Consider the following 27,168-nt stretch of genomic DNA (forward strand, 5'->3'; position numbering starts at 1 on the left):
GAATAGCTGCGCGTATGGGCCTTATATGCTCTCGGGTAAGGGGGTGGGGCCTTACCTGGCATTGGCTACGCGCTTCTGTCTGTTTAGAGGTCAGAGGTCAGGTATGGATGGCCTTCTCATAGGTGGATCTCTCCACTCAATGTTTCAGAGAATCAGGTTTTCAACAGTAACCTATTGTTCTCTTTCGTGCTTGAATAAACAATAACACACATAATTATGCCAAAATGCCTGTTTTGTCGATTATCTTAATAAGAGCAGTCTTAAACGAGTTAAATGTCTTAAATTAACTTAAAGAGTGTCAGATCCATGTCATGTTTTGCAGCTGCAGCTATTAAAGTGACAGCAGCCTAATAAACCAGTAGATGTGATGTCTGTCATTAATGTTATGGATAGCACACAAGCAGTGTGCAAATTATGAGTAAGAGTTATGCCGGTGCAGAAGTCTTTAACCTCAGTCAATTCACTACAGAAAGTGAAAGTAAAAACTGACAGAGCTTTCGTCACGCTGCATTAACTGCGCACATTAACTATTCTCTCAGAAATGACGAGAGATGCATCTACTTCAACATATGCTGATAACGATATATAAGTGTCTAAATTTATTCCCATAATATTTCTCTTGTGGCCGACAGTGAAAAAAAGAGAAGAAAAGTATTTTGTGATAAACAGATTGTTTTGTTAAAGTCTGTGCTTAAAATAATGCTGCTCCTTAATTTTCATTGATGACTTCAGTGTTCGGAAATATTATAGACTGTTAATAATATTATCAATTATGATACATGATCATCACCGCAACCCAGCACAGTGCGTGCCCTGCATGCCCATCCGCTACACCACTGGGCAGCATCCCCTTCTACTAGATACATGAATAGCTTATAGCTTGCTGTTTTTCCTTAAAAGAGCAGACTTTATTAAAAACAGCTGTACAACTAGGATGGTCCTATTCATGTTATCACGAGTATCTATTATGTGGAAAAAAGCTTTTACCACAAATTCTTCTTTCATTTTCAGTTATTTTATTATCAGCTTGCTGAATGGATCTAGAAAATGCAATCTTTTCCTGTAGAAACTTCTCAAACACCTCAGCAATCTATAAGGATACACAAGGAAAGAGTAAGCATGATGTTAAAAATTGAAAATATAATAAGTATTGTAATAATTAACGCATTGTTCAATAATGTAACATTTATGACCTTGACTTCTTTGCAGGCCAGTGCATTGTACTGATTCTCAATGTCCTTCAGGTCCTGGCAGAAGAGATTGTAACCTCCAGCTCTGGCATAAAATCCTTGATTGATTCTTTCTGTCATTGGGTTAGAGAGAACTGACAACAGTCTTTCACATTTTGCCTCAGAAGCCTTCTCATTGTCCCAGAGATACGCATCAAACTGCCGATTGATGGCTTCCTAAAACAGCACACAAAAAAACAGGACGGATAATGAATGTTCATTGTTTGAGTTCTTTTGCACATTATCTAATTATTTAACAGATGCTTTTATCCAAATCAACGTACAAGTCATATCTACCTACAGGTGGTGGAGGCTACATACAAGGTGTCCTATCCTAACCACTGGAGACAAGTAAGGGTTCAGTGTCTTGCTCAAGGACACTTAACATATAGCCAGGATGCCAAGGGTTTGAACCAGGAACCTTTTGATTCTTAGTGAATTTCTCTACCTCCCCCGAGCCACTGTTTTCCAGGTAAAAATTTTAGATGAAAAAAATAATAATAATAACAAATTAATTAAATTCTATTTAGCCCTGTAATGAACTGGCCATGGGTGTTGCCTTCTTGAGCATCAGCGAATGTTTGCAGCTTTTGTAATAGTTGTTTTTGAGTCCCTCAGACAGAGATTAAAGATCATACAATCACTATTGAAAAGAGTTGCAGAAGATGCTGCAAAGGACCTGGAGGATGTTTTGGAAGAACAGTGGGCAGTTTAACCTCTCGGGACAAAAAATGAACTCATGAACAACTATCACAAAAAAAAAAGTCATAGATCAGGCAATGACAGTATTAACACTCCCCCTCTTTTTTAATTACAAGCATTTGGAAGATTCTGCTAGGTGTATGTAAACTTATGACCACAATTAAAGGCTTATCAGGACCATTGCAGAAGATGACGTACTCGATCTCGTCAATGCTCCATTGTTTAACCTACACAAACTTTCGGTAACACTTTAGCTTAGGATTCAATTCTCACTAAAAACTAGTTGTTTATTAGCATGCATATTACTAGCATATTGGCTGTTTATTAGTATTTATATAGCATATATTTATGCATGACTTTTTCTGCATGACCATATTCTACATCTCTTATAGTCCCTGTAAAGCCACAATAAAGTGTGTTCTGAGTTTGTCACACCACAGAAAAATGTGTTATTAAGCCAAATTTGAATGATTAAATAAAATCGTAAATAAAATGAGGATAACACTCGAGATTGAGCGAGCAAGCCACTGTAGCATTAGGGACGGCACTATGCTCAGTACGTTATCGACAGTTATATAGTGTTAGGGGCGGAGCCATGCTCGGGGACTCCAGTGTAACATCGAGCCCCCAATTTTAGCTCTACCCAAAAAATCCTGAACTCAGAATTGGCTCTAACATCACAATTTAGTACATAGTTCACGTTTCAGCAATATATTTGTAACATTTATAATGTGTTTAGAAACAATTCTCAGAATTGACTTTACAGGGACTTTAATCCTACCCAATACCTAAACTTACCAACTATTAATAACCAGTAATTAGTTTATTGAGACAAAATAATAGTTAGTTAATAGTGAGACACTAATTGAGACACAATTGCTGAATTGTTGGGGGATTTGACCTCCAGGTATGAGAAAATACTTTTGCTGGGTGACTTTAACATTCATGTTTGCTGCCCCTCTAAACCATACGTGGCAGAATTTTTAACGTTGATCGAGTCTCTGGAATTTACTCAATGGGTTTCCGGGCGCTACACATAATCTTGGCCATACTCTTGACTTGGTTTTAACTCATGGCTTTTCTATTACAAGCATAGATTTTAGTAATGCTGCTCTTTCTGACCACAAGCCCATAGTTTTTACCCTTCCTCTTACAAGTTATACTTCCAGAAACTCAACATCAGTACGCTTAACTCGCTGTTTTACTCAACAATCCAGTCAGGATTTTTCTGAAGCCTATTTGAATGTACGGAACTCTCTGGAGACTGACAGCATCCTGGACATTTTAGACATTGATACACACCTCACTTTATTTAACTCTACTTGTGCTGAAATTTTGAACTCTATTGCTCCATTAAGACAAAAAAATCATAAACCTGCTCCAGTGCCCTGGCATAATGACGCTACACGCTCTCTTCGGCAGGTTTGCAGACGTGCTGAGCGTAAATGGAAAAAAGACAAATTACAGATATCATTTGAAATTTTAAGAGACTCTTATCACGCTTTTCAGAAAGCGGCAAAGGCTGGAAAATGTACATATTATTTAGAACTTGTAGCAAAGAATCGTCATAAACCGCAATGTCTGTTTTCTATTGTTAATTCTGTTATAAACCCTCCTGTACATGCCATTTTAGAGCTTTCTTTAACTCTCTGTGAAAATTTTGGGAAATATTTTGTTGACAAGATTACAGTTTTGAGATCTCAGATCTCAAATTCAGTGATAACATTTCATGATGTTCCAGTTTGCTCTTCAACCTGGTCTGAGTTTGAGCCTATGGACTTGGCTTCACTTATAGATATAGTTAGAAAATTAAAACCTACTATCTGTCCCCAGGATGTGATCCCACCCCTTTTTCTCACACAAATTATTGATACTATTGGTCCAGGTCTCTTAATGTTTATCAATAAATGCTTGTCAACTGGGTCTTTCCCAAAAGATCTTAAAAATGCTGTGGTGACACCATATCTAAAGAAACCCAATCTTGATTCTGCTGTTTTTTCAAATTTTCGTCCTATTTCAAATTTGCCTTTTATTTCTAAGATAATTGAAAAAAAATTATTAACTCAACTGCAAATGAAGAGTTTATTTGCAAAAACAGATAACTCCATTTTTATGAATTTTCACAAATCATGTTTTTTTTATTGTGCATTTCAAGTAATAACAATCAATCTGCAGTTGGGCTGTTTTGATTAAGAAATGATAACTCTAAAAAATACAGGTAAATTAAAAAAATAAAATTCATTGAAAGTATGTTTTATATATATATTAAAAGTTTGTTTTTTAGCAAAAGCAGATAACTCCAACAGTCGTTTTTTGGGCAAAAGCAGATAACTCCACATTTCATGTTTCATAGTTAAACAAAACCCAAGTAATTGCATTTAAAACACTCTCAAACACACATGTGCACACAAGCGCACACACACACCCACCCACCCACGCGCGCACACCCACCCACCCACGCGCGCACACACCCACCCACCCACGCGCGCACACACACACACACACAAACAAACAGATCGGCACACACACACACACACACACACACACACACGCTCTCTCTCTCTCTCAAACACACACACACACACACACACAGATCGGCACACAAGTACACACACACGCACTCATCCACACACGCACGTGCGCGCGCGCACACACACACACACACACAAGCAAAAGGACAACCAATTTTTCAGCATGTAAGTCGTGTATGGTGTACAAGGACTTACAGGAGTCGAAATCATAAATCCTCGATCACTTTTAGTGAGCTTTGATAAAACTTTCCTCAGCTAGCGCGTCTTTTTGAAGTGACTAGAAGCCCTGTCACCTGACCTGAATACTGCGCGCTGATTTGCTAAAACGGACTTATCGGTTTCTGTCTGTACACAAACAAGGGCGCTTGTCGGTTTCTGCTGTAAAACGTGAACTTGCGATGCCTGAAAGTGGGCAAAACCAGCTCTTCTGACAAAATGGATTTAGGGTACAGAACGTGCTATATATGGAGAATAATGCACAGCACTTAGTTCATTTTTTTTTAAAATGGCGTTTATCGGTTTTTGCAAATGAACTCTTCAAATGTATTTAACTATGAACTCTGTACAGGAAACATTTCAGTCTGGTTTTAAAGCAATACATAGTACTGAATCTGCTTTGTTGAGAGTTTCAAGTGACATTTTTATGGAAACTGATTTTGGAAGACCTGTGGCTTTAGTCTTATTAGATATTAGTTCTGCTTTTGATTTAGTGGATAACGAGATACTTTTTATGCGACTTGAGAAAGCTGTGGGCATTCGTGGCACTGTTTTACAATGGTTCCGCTCTTATCTCACAAATAGATGGTTCAATGTTCGCATTGGTCAGTACTCCTCCTCTGCCATACCACTTAACTCTGGAGTTCCTCAAGGATCAATCCTTGGACCAGTTTTGTTTACTTTATATATGCTTCCACTTGCCTCTATTTTCAATAAGTATGGAGTGTCTTTTCATTTATATGCTGATGACACTCAGCTCTATAATGATCGTAGCAGCCTAAAACCACTTCTGGCTTGCCTGAAGGAACTTAAGTTTAAAAAATTATTGGAAAGCCAAAGCTTAAATGAAAATAAAACAGAAATAATCTTGTTCGGACCTACAGAAAACAGCGTTGTTAATGTTGATTGTGGCTCTCTCACTCCTTATGAAACCCTTTGTGCCAGGAATTTGGGTGTTCTTTTCGACCACAACCTAAAATTCGATAAACAGATTAGTGCTGTGGTAAAATCCAGTTTTTTCCATCTCCGACAGCTTTCAAAAGTTAAATCATTTTTATCTAAAGGTGATTTTCAAACATTGATCCATGCTGTTGTTATATCACGTTTAGACTACTGTAATTCTCTTTATTATGGGGTCTCCCAATCATCTCTTTCTCGATTACAGTTGGTTCAAAACTCAGCAGCTAGACTTCTCACTAAGACACGCAAGCATGAGTCTGTTACTCCCATCTTATCAGCCTTACACTGGCTCCCTATCAAATTTAGAGTCGATTTTAAAATCTTACTTTATGTTTATAAAGCTCTTAATAATCTGGCCCCTGAGTACTTGACCAGTTTACTTTCTCGCCACTCCCCGTCAAGAACCTTAAGATCATGTGACCAGAGCTTACTTGTTGTACCACGAACTCGACTTAAAAAACGAGGTGATCGGGAGAGTATAATATACAATTATATATACAATTGTATAAGGGCTATCAGGGATTCATCATTATTAACAGTCTCTTTTGTCACCTGACATTTAAAGCCATTTTGTGCATTTGTTGATAAAGTTTCATTGTTCTTAAATGATCAGTCTTTGAATGGGCAGTGTTCTATCTATTATTCTACTATGCTGTCAACTATGTTGTTATTAAAGTTGTAGTATTGAGTTTCATCCAATTTTCCAAAAATGTACCAAAAATACTCTTCTATGCTCTTCAGTGTTTCTGTGTGTGCGCAGCACAATCTCTGAGTGAGGTGTGCATGTGCGCTTCAATGAAAACAGTGCATGGATATAAAACCGGTGATTAAACTGACTTGACACCACCTTTGCATTAAACGGTTTTATTGCACACCTTCCAGCCAATCGGAATCAAGTATTCAGACCATGAAATAATTTGATAAGGCAACCCCACCTACCTCTAAAGATGTCAGGTACTTCCCATCATGGTCCCTGAAGGAGCATTTCATAAAGGTTTGTGTTGCCATGAGGCTGAAACTCTGGTGTTCAGAGGAAATTTTATTCAGTTCAAGGGGAAAAAAGTCCTTGAGCTTCTCCATTCCACTCTGGTAAACCTGTAGCCCCTCCTGCAATGCAGCTTCATTCTCAATCATTGACATGGCGATCACAGCATTCTCCAGACACGGTACAGCCCCACTGGAGATAGTCTCCGCGTATGTTTTTGCAAGATGACTCAAAACTTTAGGGAGGCACAGGGATCAAAAACAAGAAATTAAAAAAATGGAAAAAATAAAAGCATGCTGGCTGCTTACAGAGTAACAAATGGCAGGTGATCTGGTTAACAGAGTGGGTTATTTTTCAAGCATCATGTCATTGTCAGGTACTGCTGCAGGTAAGCAGGCGAGGAAGATGAAGATTCTCAAAACACGTAGTTTAATATATAACCAGACAGACAACAGGTAGCAACACGTACATGAAGACAATACTGGACAAAGAACTGAATTCAGGCAGGAACTTAACCCTCTGGAGTCTGAGGCTGATTTGGGGCCTGGAGAAGTTTTGACATGCCCTGACATTTGTGCTTTTTTCATTTGTTCATAAACACATTAATGACACAAGTGTCATTACACTGCATTCAGCACAAACTAGGCTACAATAATATGTGAGGAACATGTATGTACATGTTTTTGTTTTTGAAGGAATAATGTTTATGCGTGGTTATTGAAAAAACAAAAAACTTAAGTCACTGAAATAAGGCCAAAAAAAGTATATTAAATCTGTGTTCATAAGACTTTTGGGTATTGGAGGTTGTAGACTAGAGTTTTTGCTTCAGAATTATGTAAAAATTATGCTGCCTACTCCTTCATATAAAACAATATATTGATTTAGTTTTTTGTAAGTCACTTTTTGTCAAGAAACACAGTATGCATGGAGGTGTGAATGATCATGAATAATGGGCCATTTAGACCTGAGAAGACAAAAGAATCACATAATAATTACCTGAAATGACTTGCATATTAATGAGGCCATTCAGTCAGGTAGGCTGTGAAAAAACCCCTCTGTAATCATGTCTAAGCTCAATTTAAAATAATGGTATTCTATTATATTCTTTAAAATAGAATGCATTTCTGTGATGCAAAGTGTCTGAACAATTATGTTACCTCTATGGCATTTCATATAGGCTTTTAGCTTAAAGCATGCACATTTGGAGAAATATTGATGGATTCTTATATGTTTATGTCAAATTTCTATACAGAGGAGTAATATTTATTCTATATATCATCACTATGAGTGCTGGATACAATTCATACTTGCAGCCGGAGGGCACTCTGTACACTTTTAGGCCACAAATCCATATAAAGAAGAAGAAGAACCAGGAACTAACTGCATGTCTTCTAGAGTTCACTAACCATGGCTTTACCATCCAAATAAACACTTTTCAAGACAATAAATACACGATTGAGACGATGTATGCATGTATTGCCTCTGAATTTGCGTCTGAATAGCGCTCGCTCCGTGGGCGTGGCCGCATTAGCGGGTAATGAGCTGAATCACGGACTTCTGACATGGCTCTCTTTTCATACAGATTACATAAACACAGAATGTTTGTTTTTTATTTGACTTACACGATTTAAGTTCTTTAGACGTAAGTGTCATTTTTTTGTCATTCGTATTCACTAAGTTACAGTTCATTTTCTGAGAACTATCAGATTGGACTTTGTTCAGAGGGAGACGAGAGATCACGCATCATGTTAGTTTTCTTTATTTTACAAAAAGCACAGCATTTTGTTTTTACTCTGAGTGTACACAAATGAAAGAAGATATTCAACAGATTAAAATGGTGTATAACTCTTAATTGTATGTGCAACATTGACGGAGTATTTTGAGTCTCTTTCACACTGGTAAGAAAAAAAACGCGGTGGTATCGCCGGCGATACCCTCAGACCTCAGAGTGTTAAATACACAAAGGTAAATGATGAACAACTGTGAAGATGATTAGTGTCCATGGTGACTGATGAGTGGCGGGAACAAAGGGAACACATGACAATAAACGCATAGCACATGACAGTGTCCGTGACAATACATCCCCCTCTGCCGTAATGGAACAAATACGGGGGGGCCGGATAGGGTTCTGGAGGTGGGCGGAGTGATGGTGATGGAGGAGTGGTGAAGGAAGGATGACGAACGATCCCCTGGCAGCTTTGATGGTGGATGGCCGATGGTGCAGACCCAGAGCTCCCCAGAACCGACAGCCCACGGAAGAGTCGAGGAGAGGAGGAGCCTAGATGGTGTTGGGTGGACTGATGGCATGTGGGGGACGACCAGTGGAGACGCTGCAGATGGATTCAGGGGCGCAGGTGGAGAGCTGATGAACTCCTGCTGGCTTGGGAGACCTCAGCAACAACCATCATATGTGGAGCCAGATTACCCAAGGGCAGCAGTGAAGCCGATGTGATGGAGGACAGAGTTGATGCAGAGGGGAAGCAGGAACCCGCTGTAGCCATAGGGGTGGATGGACGGAGTGTAACGGACGGCCCGCAAGTCTGTTGCAAAAGTGGTGAGATGACTAACCAAGGAGGAACTGACAGGACGAGGAAAACCGGAGTAGCCGTCAGTCCGTGGGTCTCCGATGGAGCCGTAGATGGGAGGAGCCTGGGCAGAGCCGGCAGGTTGACAGGCCGAGATGGAGCAAAGAGGTCGAAGGCTGGAGGCGAAACCACAGGATCCTCTTGCATGGGCGCTGCGAATGGATGCACGACCTGTGGCTTGACGTCATAGGAACTCCCTGGAGACAACGCAGGGCTGTGGAGATCCGACAGCAGTGGGGTTGGAGGACTGGCTGAGCTTTGCGGTGAAATCCATGATGGAAGAGTGACAGTAGGGGTGACAGAGTTCATGGCACCATCCGTAGAGTCATTTATCATGTTTAGAACCAGTGATGATGAAGGTACTGGGTGGGAAAGGGTGGGAGTTACTTCCTCACTGAAATCGGTCAGCCAGTCTCACTCTCTGTGATCATCTCTCCCTTGTCCGCAGATGTTGTGGGCTCACACCCCTGGTCAGACGTCAGATGGGGTTCCACTTCCTGGGTGATGGTCACCTCTGTCCTCGTAGTTTCGGCTCTGGCTGACGCGTCGTGGCCGGTGGAAACTCTCCGTCTGCGGGAGGCTTGCACGGGTACTCCATGGTCCATGGAGGAGATTTGGGCTCTGGGTCTGGCTGTGATCTGGACCGGGACGTGATGCTCTCCAGATCAACAGGATGGCGGAAGTTAGCCCTGATCCAGAAAAACGACTTCAGGGTCTCATCGTCATAGGGGCAGGTGAGTGCGAGACAAATAAACTCCTGGGTCAAGAACAAAACATTGTGGCTCCCCTGAGCCACGAGCGCAAACTTCATTGCGTAATTCATTTTTGGCCCGTTATTCTGTCAGGTACTGCTGCAGGAAAGCAGGCAAGGAAGACAAAGATTCTCAAAACACGTAGTTTTATATATAACCAGACAACAGGTAGCAACACGTACATAAAGACGATATCGTACAAAGAACTGAACTCAGGCAGGAGCTTAAATGCACAAAGGTAAATGACAAAACATGAGTGAACGTGACAGTCATGAAAATGCTGGTGAATAAAATGTACAAAAACAGGAAACACTGCCCACCATAAAACAAAACTAACAGTCTACACATTAAGAGACTTACTGATTTACCTCTGCCGGTGACTGTGTGTCCATCTTTCAGATTTTTCACTTGGCTCTGGTCAAAGATAAACTGGCAGAAACGATCAGAGACCTCCAAGAATTTTTTTGAAATCTCAGCTGGGTCCAGTGTCTCCAGATAAGAGACATTGTCTGGATGGGTTGGGAATGGGAAGGTGAAACATTTCCGTGATGGGAAATATTTACGAATGCACTCTCTTGGAAGGTTGTATTTATTCACTTGACTTGAGTTACCTTAAATAGAACAACACAAATATTTCCTTCAGTCAAATGATGCACAAAGTGTAAAAGATTAATACTTTAAAATCAAAGAAACTGTAAGCCTCTAATATAAAAATATAAAATAAAAATAAACATGTTAATGATAAATGGCCTTGGATATCACTGTAGATAAACACAGGAAGCTAAAAATTAGTTATTGGACCTGGTTAGGGAAAGACTAAGCAGATATCCATAATCTAGTTGCATAGTCTGATAAAGCAGTTAATTAAATAAACTTTAAGGCTTTAAATTTTACCTAGTTTTAGCCTCAGAGCAAATTCTAGATATTCATCCTCTGTTGCATCTTGGCCATTGATGTTTAGCTGCAGAGTGAAGTCTCTCACAGCCCAGATGAAATTGGGGAAGAACTTCACAAACTCTGAATCATCTACAACTTCATCAGGTGATTTGATCTTGATGTACTCTGTTAACTCAGTGACATATCTGTTTAGTGTGAGTTAAAGAACAGTTATAGATAAGTGAAGTGACATGTGGCCAAGTATGGTGACCCATACTCAGAATTTGTGCTCTGCATTTAACCCATCCAAGTGCACACACACAGCAGTGAACACACACCATAAACACACACCCGGAGCAGAGGGCAGCCAATGCTGCGGCGCACGGGGAGCAGTTGTGGGTATGGTGCCTTGCTAACTCAGTCATGGTTTTGAGGGTGGGGAGATCGCTGGACATTCACTCCCCTCACCGACAATCCCTGTCAGACCTGAAACCCGAACCCATGACCTTTGGGCAGTGGTGTAGCAAGTCAGCCCCGGGCCCGTATGCAAAAAATTTTCAGAGGCCCCCCTCGGTTTCGCGGGGGTTGGAGGGGATGTGCATCTTATGCAAATGAGTCCCAGGACTTTAATATGAATAAGATTTTATCACTAACATGCAGACAAAACTTGTAAAAAAAAAATAAAAATTCTAGGAATGACAACACTATATTGTCACAGAGATAAACTCCGTGGAGCCGTCGCCTGAATACTGACACATTCACACACTACATTTCCCAGCAACCCATACCTTGGACTGATTACTGCACCAGCTGATACCCATCACCCAGACTATATAAGACTCTCTATCACTTCCCCTTATCGCGAAGTCTTGTTTTGCCCTGGTGAACCATTCTGAGCGTTATTTCCCTGTTTGATTATCTGTTGCCGACCTTGTTGATTCCCGTTACTGACCCATTGCTGCCTACCTTTTGACCTTTGCCTGTGATCACGTTCTGTGAGTGATATCTGCCTGTCCTGACCTGTCTGCCTGTTATTTTGACCACGATTCAGCCTCTGTCATACCTGTTTGTTCCAGTTTGACCTTGCCTGTACGACCACTCTTTGTTAATAAAGCATGCAAATGGATCCCTGTCAAAGTGATGATTCATTACAGAAGACTTTGCGCCAACAAGATCCAGCTGCTTTTTCCCACCTGTGTGCAACGATGTCTGCCCAAGCCAGCCAGCTCGCCGCCCATCAGCACCAGCTCAATCGCCTCACTACTCTCACGGAGGAACTGATAAAGGCATTGCAGGGTCTGCAGGTGTCTGCTCCAGCGGCATCCCCACCACCTGTCGCGGCCGCCATTAACCACGCGGCAGGAACGCAGTCGCCGATTAATCTCCGCCTCTCTCTCCCAGAAAAGTTTGACGGCAGGAACGCAGTCGCCGATTAATCTCCGCCTCTCTCTCCCAGAAAAGTTTGACGGCCATTAACCACGCGGCAGGAACGCAGTCGCCGATTAATCTCCGCCTCTCTCTCCCAGAAAAGTTTGACGGCAGGAACGCAGTCGCCGATTAATCTCCGCCTCTCTCTCGAAGAAAAGTTTGACGGCGATCCCATCGCAAAATGCAAGGGCTTCATCCTCCAGTGCTCCCTCTTCATCAATCAGCAACCTGCCATGTATCCCACGGAAGCCAGTAAGATTGCTCTTGTCTGTTCTCTGTTCACCGGGAAAGCCCTGGAATGGATAACGGCTGTATGGGGAGAAGATGGGGCAGCATTCCCAACTTTCGATTACTTCATGCAACAATTTAAAGATGTTTTTGATCACCCAAGTGAAGGGAAGGGTGCAGGTGACTGTCTCATGGAGTTAACACAGGGCAGGAGAACAGCGGCTGAATACGCTCTGGCTTTTCGCACGCTTGCAGCACAGACTAATTGGGTGAGTGACACATTAAAAGTCTGTATTAGACGGGGATTGTCTCATGAACTACAGTCGGAACTGGCCTGTCGTGATGAAGGGAGAAGTTTGGATCAGTACACTGAACTTGCCATTCATGTGGACAATCTCATTCGAGCACGCAAGGCTGGCCAGAGACGAAGTGTTCGCTCCATACAACCGATTGACTCAGAAAACCCAGAACCCATGCAGATCAATGCCTACCATCTCCCTGAAGAGGAGGGAAACCGCTGTCTGGCTCATCGCCTGTGTTTGTACTGTGGCAGTCCCGGTCATGTTCACAACAACTGCCCAGTGCACACTCGTCCAGAAAATCAACGCTCGGTGAGTGAGTCTAACCCGTATTATAACTCAGATATGTCAGGTTGATCTGTCTCAACCTGAGTCACCCAATAACTCTGCTGATTCATGACACCCGGTTAAAAAATACAGCACTATTGGATTCGGGGGCCGCAGGGAATTTTATCTCCCTCTCTTTTGCACAACAGTACAACATCCCTTTAATCAAATGCTCTTCTTCCCTCGCAGTGGAAGCCATAGATGGGTGACATCTGGGTTCAGGACGAGTCAATACCATCACACAGCAACTAACCATGCAAACTGGCATATTTCACACAAAGCTCATACAGTTTCATGTATTACCCACCTCAACCTCCTCAATTATACTAGGATTACCATGGCTGCGCACTCACAACCCAGTCATCTGTTGGAGAGAGGGACAGATTACACAATGGAATAAGAACTGTTTTGTCAAGTGTCTGTCAACCGTCACTTCGCTTCCTCTCAGATCCATCCAGACCAGTGACTCCTCACCCGTCTCTGACCTCCAACTCCCTGAAGAATATCAGGATCTGTCTCTAGCATTCAGTAAGGTACGTGCCTCCCAGTTACCACCTCATCGTTCATATGATTATGCTATCGATCTCATCCCAGGAACGACACCACCCAGAGGCCATATCTTCCCACTTTCTCAACCTGAGTCTGAGTCCATGAAAAAGTACATTGAGGAGAAACTGGCTAAGGGTTTCATACGTCCATCTACGTCACCAGCTTCGGCGGGCTTCTTCTTCTTGAGTAAGAAAGACGGAGGTCTTCGCCCCTGTATTGATTATCGTGGTCTAAATGATATAACTGTCAAGTTTCGCTACCCTTTGCCGCTGGTCCCCGCAGCTTTGGAACAGCTCTGTACTGCCAAGTTCTTCACTAAGCTTGCTTTGTGTAGTGCCTATAATCTGATCCGCATCAGGGAGGGGGACGAGTGGAAGACTGCCTTCTCAATTGCTACTGGGCACTGTGAGTACCTTGTTATGCCCTTCGGGCTGGTCAATAGTCCGTCCGTTTTTCAGTCGTTTGTTAATGATGTGTTCGGGAGTTGCTGGCCATGAAAGCGGCTTTTGAGGAATGGCGTCATTGGCTGGAGGGAGCCACTCACCCATTTATCGTCCTCACAGATCATAAGAACCTCGAATACCTCCAAACCACTAAGAGACTGAATCCTCACCAGGCTCGATGGTCCCTGTTCTTCTCACACTTTAATTTCACTGTAACATACCGACCTGGTTCAAAGAACGCCAAGGCTGATGCCCTATCACGCCAGTTTGAAGGTGAGCAGGAGAGCAAAGGTCCAGAAACCATCTTACCTTCTTCTCTTGTCGTTGCACCTGTACAGTGGGACATTATGACAGAACTGGAGCAGGCCAACACTGAAATCGAGGTTCCACCTGACTGTCCTCTGGAGAAGACCTTCGTACCGCTGGCGCTGCACATCCGTGTACTGGAGATGGTCCACAATTCACCCGCGTCCGGTCATCCAGGCATCACAACTACCATCCAGGTCGTACAGAACCGCTTCTGGTGGCCTTCTCTCTCTAAAGATACAACACAGTTTGTCAAAGCCTGCCCAGTCTGTAACGTAAATAAACCCTCTCACCAACTCCCTGCTGGTCTGCTGCATCCTCTACCAGTGCCCCAGCGTCTGTGGTCTCACATCGCGGTCGACTTCATCACCAACCTCCCTGTATACGACGGCAACACCACCATACTCACCGTGGTGGACCGCTTCTCCAAGGCGTGTCGCTTGATCCCCTTACCCAAACTACCCACCGCCATGCAGACCACTGAACACCTGTGCCAGTGGGTGTTTCGCATCTACGGATTACCAGAAGACATTGTGTCTGACCGCAGTTCACAGTTTACCTCACGTTTATGGACTGCCGTCTGTCAAGCTTTAAATATTAATGTCAGCCTCTCATCCGGTTACCATCCACAATCCAATGGGCAGACCGAACGTCTGAACCAGGAGCTTACTCGCTTCCTCTGATCATACTGTAACAGCAATCAAGACGACTGGTCCCGTTACCTCCCGTGGGCTGAATACACTCAGAATTCCCTGCGCAAACCTGCAACCGGCCTAACCCCATTCCAATGTGTCCTGGGTTTTCAACCACCTCTTTTTCCTTGGTCCGGTGAACCCACGAATGTACCTGCCATCAATGACTGGTTGAGTCGAAGCGAGGCCACCTGGGACAGAGCGCACACACACCTACAACACGCTGTTCGCCGTCAAAGAGAGCAGGCAGATCGCCGACGCCGTCCCGGTCCGTGAACTACTGGATTCCAGACTCTGCGGTCGCACACTCCAGTATCTGGTCGACAGGGAGGGGTTTAGCCCGGAAGAATGCTCCTGGGTCGATTCGGATGATATCCTGGACCCCAACCTGGTGGCAGAATTCCACGCTAACCATCCGGAGAAGCCAGCCCCTCGTCCACGAGGAAGACCACGGCGTCGCCAGCATCCTTGCGCCAGGAGGCGCTCGCAGGGAGGGGGGCTCTGTCACAGAGACGAACTCCGTGGTTCCCTCCTCTAGCCATCGGAGGGAGCCATCGCCTTAAAACTGACACACTACATTTCCCAGCAACCCATAAGTTGGACTGATTACTGCACCAGCTGATACCCATCACCCGGACTATATAAGACTCTCTATCACTTCCCCTTATCACGAAGTCTTGTTTTGCCCTGGTGAACAATTCTACTAATTTAAAATAGATAGACTATAGCAAGTTATTGACAACATTAATACTATACTTAATTTTTCTGAACACATGTACACGGGTTCTGTCTTGCGCACAGATGCACGTGCGAGCCTTTGAAAGTATTTGGCTGCAGAAAGATGCATTCAATCTAGTGGACTTTTGTTTTCAAGCACTCAGTTCACTCTCACATGGGCTGTTGTACAGTACCACACTGTCTGTGCCATCAAGAAAAATTGGGCTGCACGTGGACAGGGAGTGCGGACGTCCGCGAACCCTCCTGATGATGAATGTTCGTGTTGCGGACGGTGCGTGGACGTTTTCCGGAGGTCTTTTAAACAAATGAGATTTATATAAGGAGGAGGAAACAATGGAGTTTGAAACTCAGTGTATGTCTTTTCCATGTACTGAACTCTTGTTATTTAACTATGCCAATATAAATTCAATTTTTAATTCTAGGGCACCTTTAATTTTATATGTAAAAACTTTTTATGCATTTTAAATCTTGCTGACTGTTTGGAAGAGGGGGGAGAATTGGGAAGTAAACATTAGTGCTGTTTGCCACGGTGGCTTAAAAATTCTCTGGTAAGACACAAATTTAAAATTACATGGAAAATTTATACTAAATATTTGGGGAAAACGGATAAACCAAAGTGGTTGAGACAGCTCTATGATGGGGAAAAATCAGATCTGTGTCACGTTGTGTACTCAAAGGAAGACGAAAAAGAAGAGTTCAATGCTAAAATCCAAGTTTAATCCAGCAGACAGGCAGGTAGGTAACAACACAACATAAAATGACTGATCGGGCAAGCTGGGAGTTTTCTGAAAGCTCCCAGATGTACCACGTGGCTGCTATACCACCTGACCGCTGTAGATTCATAGGCGTTGATAGTGGTGCCATGGAAATGCATAATTCCCAGTCCAAGGATGTGAACAGCTCCGAATACAACGTCACTTGTTGTAATCTCAAAATTCTGGTAAATACGAGGTGGCGTGAACGCAGCATTATATACACAAAGGAAGATTAACTAATGATGTGCAGCTGTGAAGATAATTAGTGTCCATGGTAACAAATGAATATGTGCATTTGAGGAACAGGAAGGATGCTGGGAAATGGAGTGCTAGTGCTGGTGACTGTGATAATCTGTTGGAAATGTCCAACACATTATTTAGGTGGTGATGCCAATGATCCAGGGCTATTTGTTTCTGGCTATTCCAATGCAAGGTTATTGTTTAAACACACAGCTACCTGAAAAATATTCTGACCTATTCCATCCAGATAGGGGTATTCTCTACTTTTATTGTTATTTTTAATTCTTATACATTAATTTCTCCTTTTGCCAAGCTGGCATTTACTTTTAATAAAAATGAAAATAATGCGTGAATGAGTGTTTAATGATATTAAAAGTGTTTATTTTGTAGGGTTAGGGGAAGGTGTGGGGAGGGTTTTTATTCTCCCAATAAGGCAGCATCCATTTAATAATTTTAATAAATATAATCATTTACACTTTATGATTTTATTGCATCCTGTTAATGTACAAAAATTATTATGTGCAAATGGTATCTGCCAATATAAAATAGGCTAAAGATAGCATCTAATTACTATTTACTCTTATTAAAAAGAACTGATAGCCTACTAACTACTTTTAGAATCTTTCACTATTTTCACCTTGCAAATATATTGCTATTTTCACTTTTATTGCTCACAGCTATTTGCACTTAGTATAAATAGCATCTATTATATTACATATTTTTTTAAGAAAATATGCTATTTTCACTTAGTGTAAAAAGTATCTATTGTTATTTGCACTTAAAACTTGCCTTGCATTTTCACACAAATGCTTTTAACCCATTCTAGCACCACAAGACAAAACAGAACACACTGTGAATGTTGTGTCATGTGACACACACATAAGTCGTGTGCACAGAAAGACGCGCGCAGTCTGTGCTTTCTGTGTATTAAGTCCTCTTTCATGCTTGAACAAACAATAACATACATAATTATGCCAAAATTTCTATTTTGTCGAGTATCCTCATAAGAGCAGTTTTATAATATGAGAGCAGTTTTTTATGAGTTTAATAACATCCTAAACAAACTTAAAGAGTTGCGTGTCAGATCCGCGCCATGTTCGGCAGCGGTAGTTCTTAAAGTGACAGCAGCCTAATAAACCAAGTGATGTGACGTCTGTCATTAATGTTCATCAAAGAACAAACATAACGGAGAAAATTTCAGCTTTAATGTGTGTAATAATTTATGCAGTGAATAATGTAAAGTGTTTTATAACTTTTATTCAATTTAAATATTTCCTACCTGTTAGAGAGGTAGAAAGGCCACAGGTAAATATGACATTTATTATAATGGGTTTATGTGAAGATTTTTTTAAGTTCATTTAAATTAAAATGTATTTTTTAAACTCTAATAAATGTTGAAATTGATATCTTTTAGTTGTACTCTAATGTTTAATGTCTATAATTATCAAGTTAAGTAAATCCAACACAATATTTTATAAGTGATGAATATTTCTATAGTGACAGTCATACACAACAACATTTCTAAGTTCCTGCTATAGATGGCCAAATTGACAATGAAATTCAAATTATGATCAGAAGGATACTGCAGTTCCTCTATGGCCCTGTTGTCAATAGTTCCTCGGCTGTTCAGCACTAGAGTGCTACTCAGAAGGACAGCCAAAGAGAAGATCTTGGTGTCATGCTTTGAGTCCCCCTGAGACAGATAGGATATGTTGATTTGACATGAGACCACAACCCATAATAGAAGATACATGATGCCTGACATTTTATTGAATGTGCTCTCATGAATGACCTGTGATTGTGAGATTGGTGTACAATATAATATTTAAGATCCTGAAGATACTGATTTTCATGTTGGTTTGATCACTAATGGACAACTGGCGGCCCGTGGGCCGCATACGGCCTGCAAAGTATTTTAATACAGTCCGCTGGATCACTCGGATGATCAATTTTAAAACATTTGAACAGCAAGTAATGTAAAGATTGCATTCAGATTATGTTAATACTAAATCAACCCAGGAAAGGACGCTATTTCCAGCTGATCCCCCTATTAATAACAGCGTAACGTTAATGTTAAAGTTTTCTAAAATTAGAAAAAATAAATGAAAATTTGACAATAAAAATCCTGTTTTCACCATCCAGTCAGGTTAATGGATTATCTTTTTACCAAGTTCAAGGGGTCATCCATACGTTTGATTTGTTTGGAAACGAAATCTGTAATGATCCGCTAGGAATGGAACCGCAAGGAATGGTAATGAACGGTTTCAGTTTGAGCCTGGTACGGCACAGCACAATTATCCTACCATCCATGCCGAAACGTATGCTAGAATTCAAGTAGTGATGTCGCCCCTTAGGATCAGTCACTTGTCTGTTGCCTGGCTGCCAGTTTCTCCGTAGCTCGCTAAACATTATTTTTGAGCAATGTGAACACAAATTAATCATACAGTTTAAAGAAATAACTGATCATCCTACATAACGCTGTCACTATTACATTGTATATCATGTGTAAACTCTTTCACTGAAGAGCTCCGTTATCAGCCCCAATGTGGGCCAGCGTTGCAGTTTTCTTAGATTTCAAAGGTAAAATGCATTGTCATCATAACATTTTTGCCAAATTAATGACATAAATGTGACCAGTCACGGAAAGTAGGGACACAAGTCAGCACGTTCTGGGGCATTTTGAGTTATTCGCAGATTAACACATGGAAATCTGATAATATTTGGAGAAGTTGTGGCCATTTGAAGGTAGGCACTCAAAAAAGCTTTAAGCCCAGAAAATGACCTCTAACGATTTTGCAGTTCTCGCCTGTTCTCACCTGCTGGGAGTGACAAAAGGGCTCATTTACATCTCATTTAGATAAGCCATACCCCCTGTAAAGCTGCATGGTTGCATAGCAACGACAGACGCAGACGGGAAAAAAAAAATCGGACCGCATACTATTAATAATAAAGGATAATGTGCATTGTAAATGTCAGTAATTTATCTTTTTTGACATTAGGACTTTTTGAACAGGATTCTGTGATAACAGTATAGTCCTGGTTTAGACCTCAGTTAGTGGTTAGACCTGGTTTGAGTCAAAGGATTAAAAAAATCCTGTACATTAAACTCTTCAATAAATACTTTTACTTTTGACTTATAACGCACATTTTACGGCTACGGATACTTTATACTTTTACTTACATAGGAATTTAATCTGATACATTTACTATTACATTAGTAAATTCTTGTTAAGAAGTAGTAACTGGCTAAAATTATTAGCGTCACATTCAATTCAAGAATAGTGAGGTTTACATGAGCTAAGTCATTCACACCAGTCAATTCAAGCAGTTGAAGCGTTATTCAAGTCAAGTCAAGTCAAATTTATTTATATAGCGCTTTTACAATTGGTAATTGTTTCAAAGCAGCTTTACATATTAGAAGCACAGAAAAAAAGGGAAGTGGTTAAAACTGTACAAACAAGCGTGGTAATATGTAACATATACAAGATGGTGCTACATTAAGCCAATGTCGGCTGACTTCCAGGGGTGGAAAAAACCCCCTAGGAGAAAAACCCAGCGTGCTAGCACTGGGAAAAAAGTCCTAGGAGGGAAAAAACCCCTTGGAAGATATATATAATATATGTAAATGTATATGGAGATCAAAATCTGAATTGTACATTTTTATTATAGAGATTAAAAATCGATTATATATAAATATATGTAAGCGGATACGGGGATCCTGGGCTACATTGTAGTCAGGTCCAGACGCAGGTTCTCCATCTGACCTGGATACGGCCTGGATCCAGCACCCGGCAAACCTCAGGATAAGCAGAGAGACAGATATTAGCGTAGATGCCATTCTTATTCTGATGTACAGGTATATCTAGTGTTATAGGAAATGTTCTCGGTTCCGGCCGACCTAATTATTGCAGCGTAACAATCCTTTAACGGATTTGAAAAATGTTAATGTATTGATAATGTGTTATGTGTATGCAAGAGCAAAGAGATGTGTTTTTAGTCTAGATTTAAACTGACAGAGTGTGTCTGCTTCCCGAACAATGCTAGGAAGATTGTTCCAGAGTTTAGGTGCTAAATAGGAAAAGGATCTGCCGCCTTCAGTTGATTTTGATATTCTGGGTATTATCAACTGGCCTAAATTCTGAGATCGCAATAAACGTGAAGGACTATAATGCATTAAGAGCTCACTTAGGTACTGGGGAGCTAAACCATTTAGAGCTTTATAAGTAAGTAGCAAGATTTTAAAATCTATACGATGTTTAATAGGGAGCCAATGTAATGTTGACAGAACTGGGCTAATATGGTCATACTTTCTGGTTCTAGTAAGAACTCTAGCTGCCGCATTTTGGACCAACTGTAGTTTGTTTAAAAGCCGAGCAGAACAACCACCCAGTAGAGCGTTACAATAATCTAGTCTTGAGGTCATGAATGCATGAACCAACTGTTCCGCATTTGTCATTGAGAGCATATGTCGTAAATTAGATATATTTTTTAGATGGAAGAAGGCGATACTAGAAACATGACTTTCAAATGAAAGATTGGTATCAAAGAGCACACCCAGGTTCCTAACTGAGGACGAAGGTTTAATGGAGCACCCGTCAAGTGTTAGAGAGTATTCAAGGTTTTTTCGTGAGGAAGTTTTTGGTCCAAAGATTAGGATATCAGTTTTTTCTGAATTTAATAATAAGAAATTTCTTGTCATCCAGTTTTTAATGTCAGCTATGCATTCTGTTAGTTTTGTGAATTTGTAGGTTTCGTCAGGGCGCGAGGAAATATAGAGCTGAGTATCGTCAGCGTAGCAGTGAAAACTAACACCATGCTTCCTAATTATCTCTCCTAAGGGCAGCATGTACAGAGTGAAAAGCAACGGTCCTAATACTGAGCCTTGTGGTACCCCATATTTAACCTGTGATCGATACGACATCTCTTCATTAACTACCACAGACTGATAACGGTCAGATAAGTATGATTTGAACCATGCCAAAGCAATTCCACTAATGCCAATATAGTTTTCAAGTCTTTTTAAAAGAATGTTATGATCGATAGTGTCAAAAGCAGCACTGAGATCTAATAACACTAATAGAGAAATACAGCCACGATCGGATGATAGGAGTAGATCGTTTGTAACTCTAACGAGAGCAGTCTCAGTACTATGGTATGGTCTAAATCCTGACTGGAAATCCTCACAGATTCCATTTCTTTCTAAAAAGGAACACAGTTGTGTTGAAACTGCCTTTTCTAGTATCTTTGACAGAAAAGGTAGATTCGAGATTGGCCTGTAATTTACTAAATCTCTCGGATCTAGTTGAGGTTTTTTAATAAGAGGTTTGATAATAGCCTGCTTAAAGGTTTTTGGCACGTGTCCTAGTGTTAAAGATGAATTAATTATATCAAGAAGTGGACCTACGACCTCTGGAAGCATTTCTTTCAGTAGTTTAGTCGGCATTGGGTCTAACATACATGTGATTGATTTTGATTTGATAAGTTTAGATTAATTCTTACTCTCCTATAGCGGCGAATGATTCTAGTTTTACCTCAGGGACACTACAGTGCACTGTCTGAAGAGAAACTGTAGACGGTTGCATGTTTATAATTTTCTCTCTAATATTATCAATCTTGCAAGTAAAGAAGTTCATAAAGTCATTACTGCTGTGCTCTATGGAAACGTCAGCAGTTGAATCTCTGTTTCTAGTTAATTTAGCCACTGTGTCAAATAAATACCTAGGATTATGTTTGTTTTCTATTAAGAGATTTGAAAAATAAGTAGATCTAGCATTTCTTATGGCTGTTCTGTACTCAATCATTTTTTCTTTCCACGAAAGGCGAAAAACTTCTAGTTTTGTTTTCTTCCAACTACGTTCAGCTTTTCTAACAGCTCGTTTTAGAGCCCGAGTGTGCTCATCATACCACGGCGTTGGATTAGTTTCCTTAATCTTCTTTAGACGTAAAGGAGCGACCGCATCTAATGTGCTGGAAAAGAGAGAGCCAATAGTTTCTGTTGCAGCATCGAGTTCTTCTAAGTTGTCAGGTATACTAAGGCGATGAAACTGCTCGGGGAGATTATTTATAAAGCAATCTTTAGTGGCAGACGTGATTGTTCTACAATATTTATGGCTGGGTGGTGGTTTTGTAGCCTTGGCTAATTGTATTATACACGAGACTAAATAATGATCTGATATATCATCGCTCTGCTGTAGAATTTCAAATTAATAGCAGATGCTAACATTACCATCTAAAAGCCCATTATAGTAATGGCGGTTTTTTGGCAAATGATATGATGCTAACGATTACAATTAAAACGACAGTCCTGAGCTAGCTAATAACAATAGACACATGAGATAACGTGTAGCCTACGTGTTCTTAGAATGAACACAAAACAACAAACTTTGATGTTTATGGAAACTCACCCCATAAGAAACAGAAAAGATCTTGTTGCCTCCAATGAAATAAGTTGTTCGGGCACACTTTCTCCTTGTCGGGGTCTTCTTTGTGGATGTAACCATCTCCGAAGTTTGCACTGTGCGTCTGTTTGCCTCTAGATGTCCAATAATTCGCATGTCCTGCCACTCTTTTTTCCGCAGCTAAAGAATCCAGCCGTATGTTGTACTTCAAAACATTTTTGGTGTAACGGCCATGGTTCAGCTCGTCTGTGATATTCTTTGTGGCGTCCATCTTCATTAAATTTTGATATCGGCTAGAGCCGGCCAGAGCGCTGCATAAATAAGTAGCCACGCTTCCCTTGGAGGGCGGTGGCAATAACAAAAGAAACAAAAGCCGGCCTATCCAGTATGAATACACACAGATAGAATCCCAGAAAAACAAGCCGATTTCAACCTCAAAATGTACGCTTTAAAATATACCAATACTGCTATGTAAAACACGGAGATGCTTCTTCATGATCTTAACTAACAGATTCTGCAAAAAACCGAAAATCACCAATTTTGAAAAAAAAAAAAACGCTTCTTTCTCAGTTTGCTCAATAGTTGTGCTGCCGACTTGTGTCCCTGGTTTCCGTGACGGGTCACACATATATGCACTTAATTATGTGCTTATACATTTTTTCAAAACTCGTATTTTTCATGGTAATATGTGGATGTGGATTATGGTAATAAATATGGAACAACTATTTTTTAAATAAGCACTTTTTAACAAGGCTGAGGTGAAAATATTCACTAGGCTTGTAATCAAAAATCTGTACATTTGTTGCAAATTTACAGACAATGCAACTGAGATATTTACATTTGATTGTTGGGGTAATATTGCTTGTCAACTGAAAACAAAGTTTCTTATTTGTATTAACAAAATTGAACAAGCTTTACAGTTCATAAAATTTTAAAAATCTAATTACATTAAAGGATTAGTTCACTTGCAAATGAAAATTTCCTGATAATTTACTCACTTCAATGGCCTCCAAATGGTTGAAAGTCAAAATTACAGTTTCAGCGCAGCTTCAAAGAGCTTTAAGCGATACAAGATGAGGAATAAGGGTCTTATCTAGAGAAATCATCACTCATTTTCTAATAAATAAATAAATAATTAATATAAGTTTTAACCATAAATGCTCATCTTGAACTAGCTCGTCTTTTTCTTCTCCATTAGAATTCCAGTAGTGTAGACGCTGCTAAGTGTATTACTGCCCTCCACAGGTCAAAGTTTGAACTAAATTGTTATATACTTGCACTAGCATATTGCATATAACAATTAGTTCAAACTTTGACCTGTGGAGGGCAGTAATACACTTAGCAGCGTCTATACTGCCGGAATTCAAATGGAGAAGAAGAAGAAGAGAGCTAGTTCAAGATGAGCATTTATGGTTAAAATGTAGGGCTGGGCGATATGGCAAAAAAAAATAAAATCTTGATTTTTCAGAACGTTTGACCGATTCACGATTTCGATTTTTTTTTTTTTTTTTTTTTTTTTACTTTAAATAGTCACCTTAAAAACTTAACTACAATATGATTTAAGTAACATTCTCTTTATTAACAATCTGGTTAAAAAAAGATCCATTCCAAGTGCACCACACATGAAGTGATCATGGTGTAAATGTAAAACAATTTGTTAAATATCTTTGCAGAAATATGCCTGAAATATGAAGACAAATGTTGTACAAACTTATCTTAAACAAATCCTATATACTCAAAAATAATATAAAATAAGAAAATGCTAAATATTTATATAAAAGTAATAGCAATAACAGCAGTAATAGGCTATTATTAACAGCAAATGCGTTGTAAAAACAGAAAACAACAGCAGCTTTCAGCCTGTCATCATCATGCAAACATGAAATATCAAACAAGTTTACAGGTTTTTGCATCCTATTGCGCTATTTGTCCTATTGTTTTTATGTTTGGCGGACTTGTCTCGTGTCTTTTGCAGCATCTCGCCCATAAAACGGCATCGTAAAAACGCGGCGGTCAAGTTAAAAAAAAAAGAAGCTCAACTCGGGTTTAATAACTTTGCCTTTTTTTCTCATTCCACTGCCTGCGTCTCATTTTTATAATATACAGTGATGTGTTCTACGTTCATAGAGCGTCACATGAGAGCAGTTAATCAGGCGCGCCGGCGCCATCATGAGGTCGGATCATTTTCTTCTCCTAATGTCTAATTGAATGCTTGCTAACATTTTTATTCAAAATCGTGATTTCTCAATTCAGAAAATAATAAAATCGAGGCAAAACATAAATTCGAATTAATCGAAAAAATCGGAAAAACCACCCAGCCCTATTAAAATGTATACATTGTTTAAAAATGATTAGAAAATGAGCGATGGTTTCTCTAGATAAGACCCTTATTCCTCGCCTGGGATCACTGTAAACTGTCATTTTGACCTTTGGGATCCATTCAAGTCTACTATATGGAGAAAAAAAAAAAAATTTATTAAAAATTAAATTAAAACCTTAATTTCTTTTTGACTAAAGAAAGAAAGAAAGACTTGAACATCTTGGATGATATGGGGGTGAGTAAATTATCAGGAAATTTTAATTAGAAAGTGAACTAATCCTCTAATTATACATGAATATCCCTTAATAGAAAGTAAATTGAGTAAAACGGTGTAAAAGGGGTGAGTGTGGATTAGTAATCTGGCCTCCTGTTATTAAGGTGAGAAAATGTTGGCCCTCGTCACTATCGAAGTTGCCCATAACTGTCATAAAAACAGTTAATTTCTCCATCTGCATAGATAGTGAGTAGCTCCTGGGAGCAGCTTTCTTCTTTCCCCTGTTAAATATTTAACCTAAAACACAATACCCAGGATTGGCTATGGCTTATGTTCAAACAGATGCATTCTGGGATTGACTGTAATGTTAATAGGTTGTGGTCCTGAGATTGAATTTTGTAGCATTCCAGGTCCAACTGGCATTCTTACAAAAGAATCTCCAGCAATTTATGAATCAAAGTTCTGTGTGAATAGATAGACAGGACAGTCACCTTGTCCACGTCTCCGAGTCCCTCAGTGTCCAGCAGCACCAGAGTGGTTCCTGCTTTAGTGGGGTGATCCACACACCACATCCAGATGCCCTTCGTCTTGGACTCAATGGTGCTGCCCAATGCAAACCCTGATAAAGCCACACCCAAAAAACAACACAATGACTTATATTCACGTAACTGCATGATGTTTCTCTTAAACTTTTGGATGCTATCAGTGCTGTCTATGAGGGTCTAACCTGTTTGTTGTCCTGCGAGGCGATTCATCAGATAGGACTTCCCGGTGCGGTAGAGACCCACCACGGCCACCACCACCACTGGCTGCTGGATCTGCTGCAGGATCTGTAGAGCTGACTGCTGCACACACAGCTTCCCATCTGACCCCGTGTCAATCAAGCATACTGGTTTGTCCATGGTGAAAGGATCTAAGGGTTTTCAATAACAACCTGTTTTACTTTAGGAAAGCAACCATCCATTGGTGTTTTATTTTCTTTATTATTTTACTGGTTTTACATTTATTTCATAATCATTTATATTCATAAGACATTTATGTAGTTGATTTACCATTTATTCATATTTATATTATTATTTACTTCCTGCTTCGCTACTGTTCGGACGCTCTTGCTTACAGCTCAGTGCTTTGCTCTATTGCTTTTATATTTTATCTCCTAATTTTAACTACAGCAAATAGGCACAGTGCTCAAACAACAAATCTTGGCACCAACAATCTTTTTAACTTTTTAACTGGAAGAATTGCTACAGAAAAGGGGAATTTTTATCCAACCAGCCTCCCACTGACGGCAGCCATCAGCTTACATTCCGGAGAAGGGAAAACACAGCTGCCTACATCCAAAAGGATTAGAAATAATATGCCTCCTCTGGTTGAAGAATCTACCTGCTGCACAAA

The 27,168-nt window shown here is 40.4% G+C and overlaps 1 protein-coding gene across 3 annotated transcripts in view; it reads right to left on the reverse strand.

Annotated features, from left to right (window-relative positions):
* The window catches only part of LOC137023993 (guanylate-binding protein 4-like), a 68,954-nt gene that overhangs the window by 33,766 nt on the left and 8,020 nt on the right, over window positions 1–27,168 (reverse strand). For all 3 annotated transcript variants that reach the window (XR_010895608.1, XM_067391139.1, XM_067391140.1), the window contains exons 2-9: window positions 26,501–26,686; window positions 26,265–26,392; window positions 18,425–18,534; window positions 10,855–11,042; window positions 10,329–10,571; window positions 6,578–6,858; window positions 1,194–1,406; window positions 988–1,090 (exon numbers count right to left, since the gene is read on the reverse strand). Coding sequence is in view for 2 of the 3 variants with exons in the window: in XM_067391139.1 (XP_067247240.1) it covers window positions 988–1,090; window positions 1,194–1,406; window positions 6,578–6,858; window positions 10,329–10,571; window positions 10,855–11,042; window positions 18,425–18,534; window positions 26,265–26,392; window positions 26,501–26,675 (1,441 nt within the window). In the remaining variant the exon portion in view is untranslated. The remainder of the gene's footprint in view (window positions 1–987; window positions 1,091–1,193; window positions 1,407–6,577; window positions 6,859–10,328; window positions 10,572–10,854; window positions 11,043–18,424; window positions 18,535–26,264; window positions 26,393–26,500; window positions 26,687–27,168) is intronic.

The sequence above is a fragment of the Chanodichthys erythropterus genome, chromosome 8, assembly GCF_024489055.1.
Source record: "Chanodichthys erythropterus isolate Z2021 chromosome 8, ASM2448905v1, whole genome shotgun sequence".
NCBI classification, from domain to species: Eukaryota; Metazoa; Chordata; class Actinopteri; order Cypriniformes; family Xenocyprididae; genus Chanodichthys; species Chanodichthys erythropterus.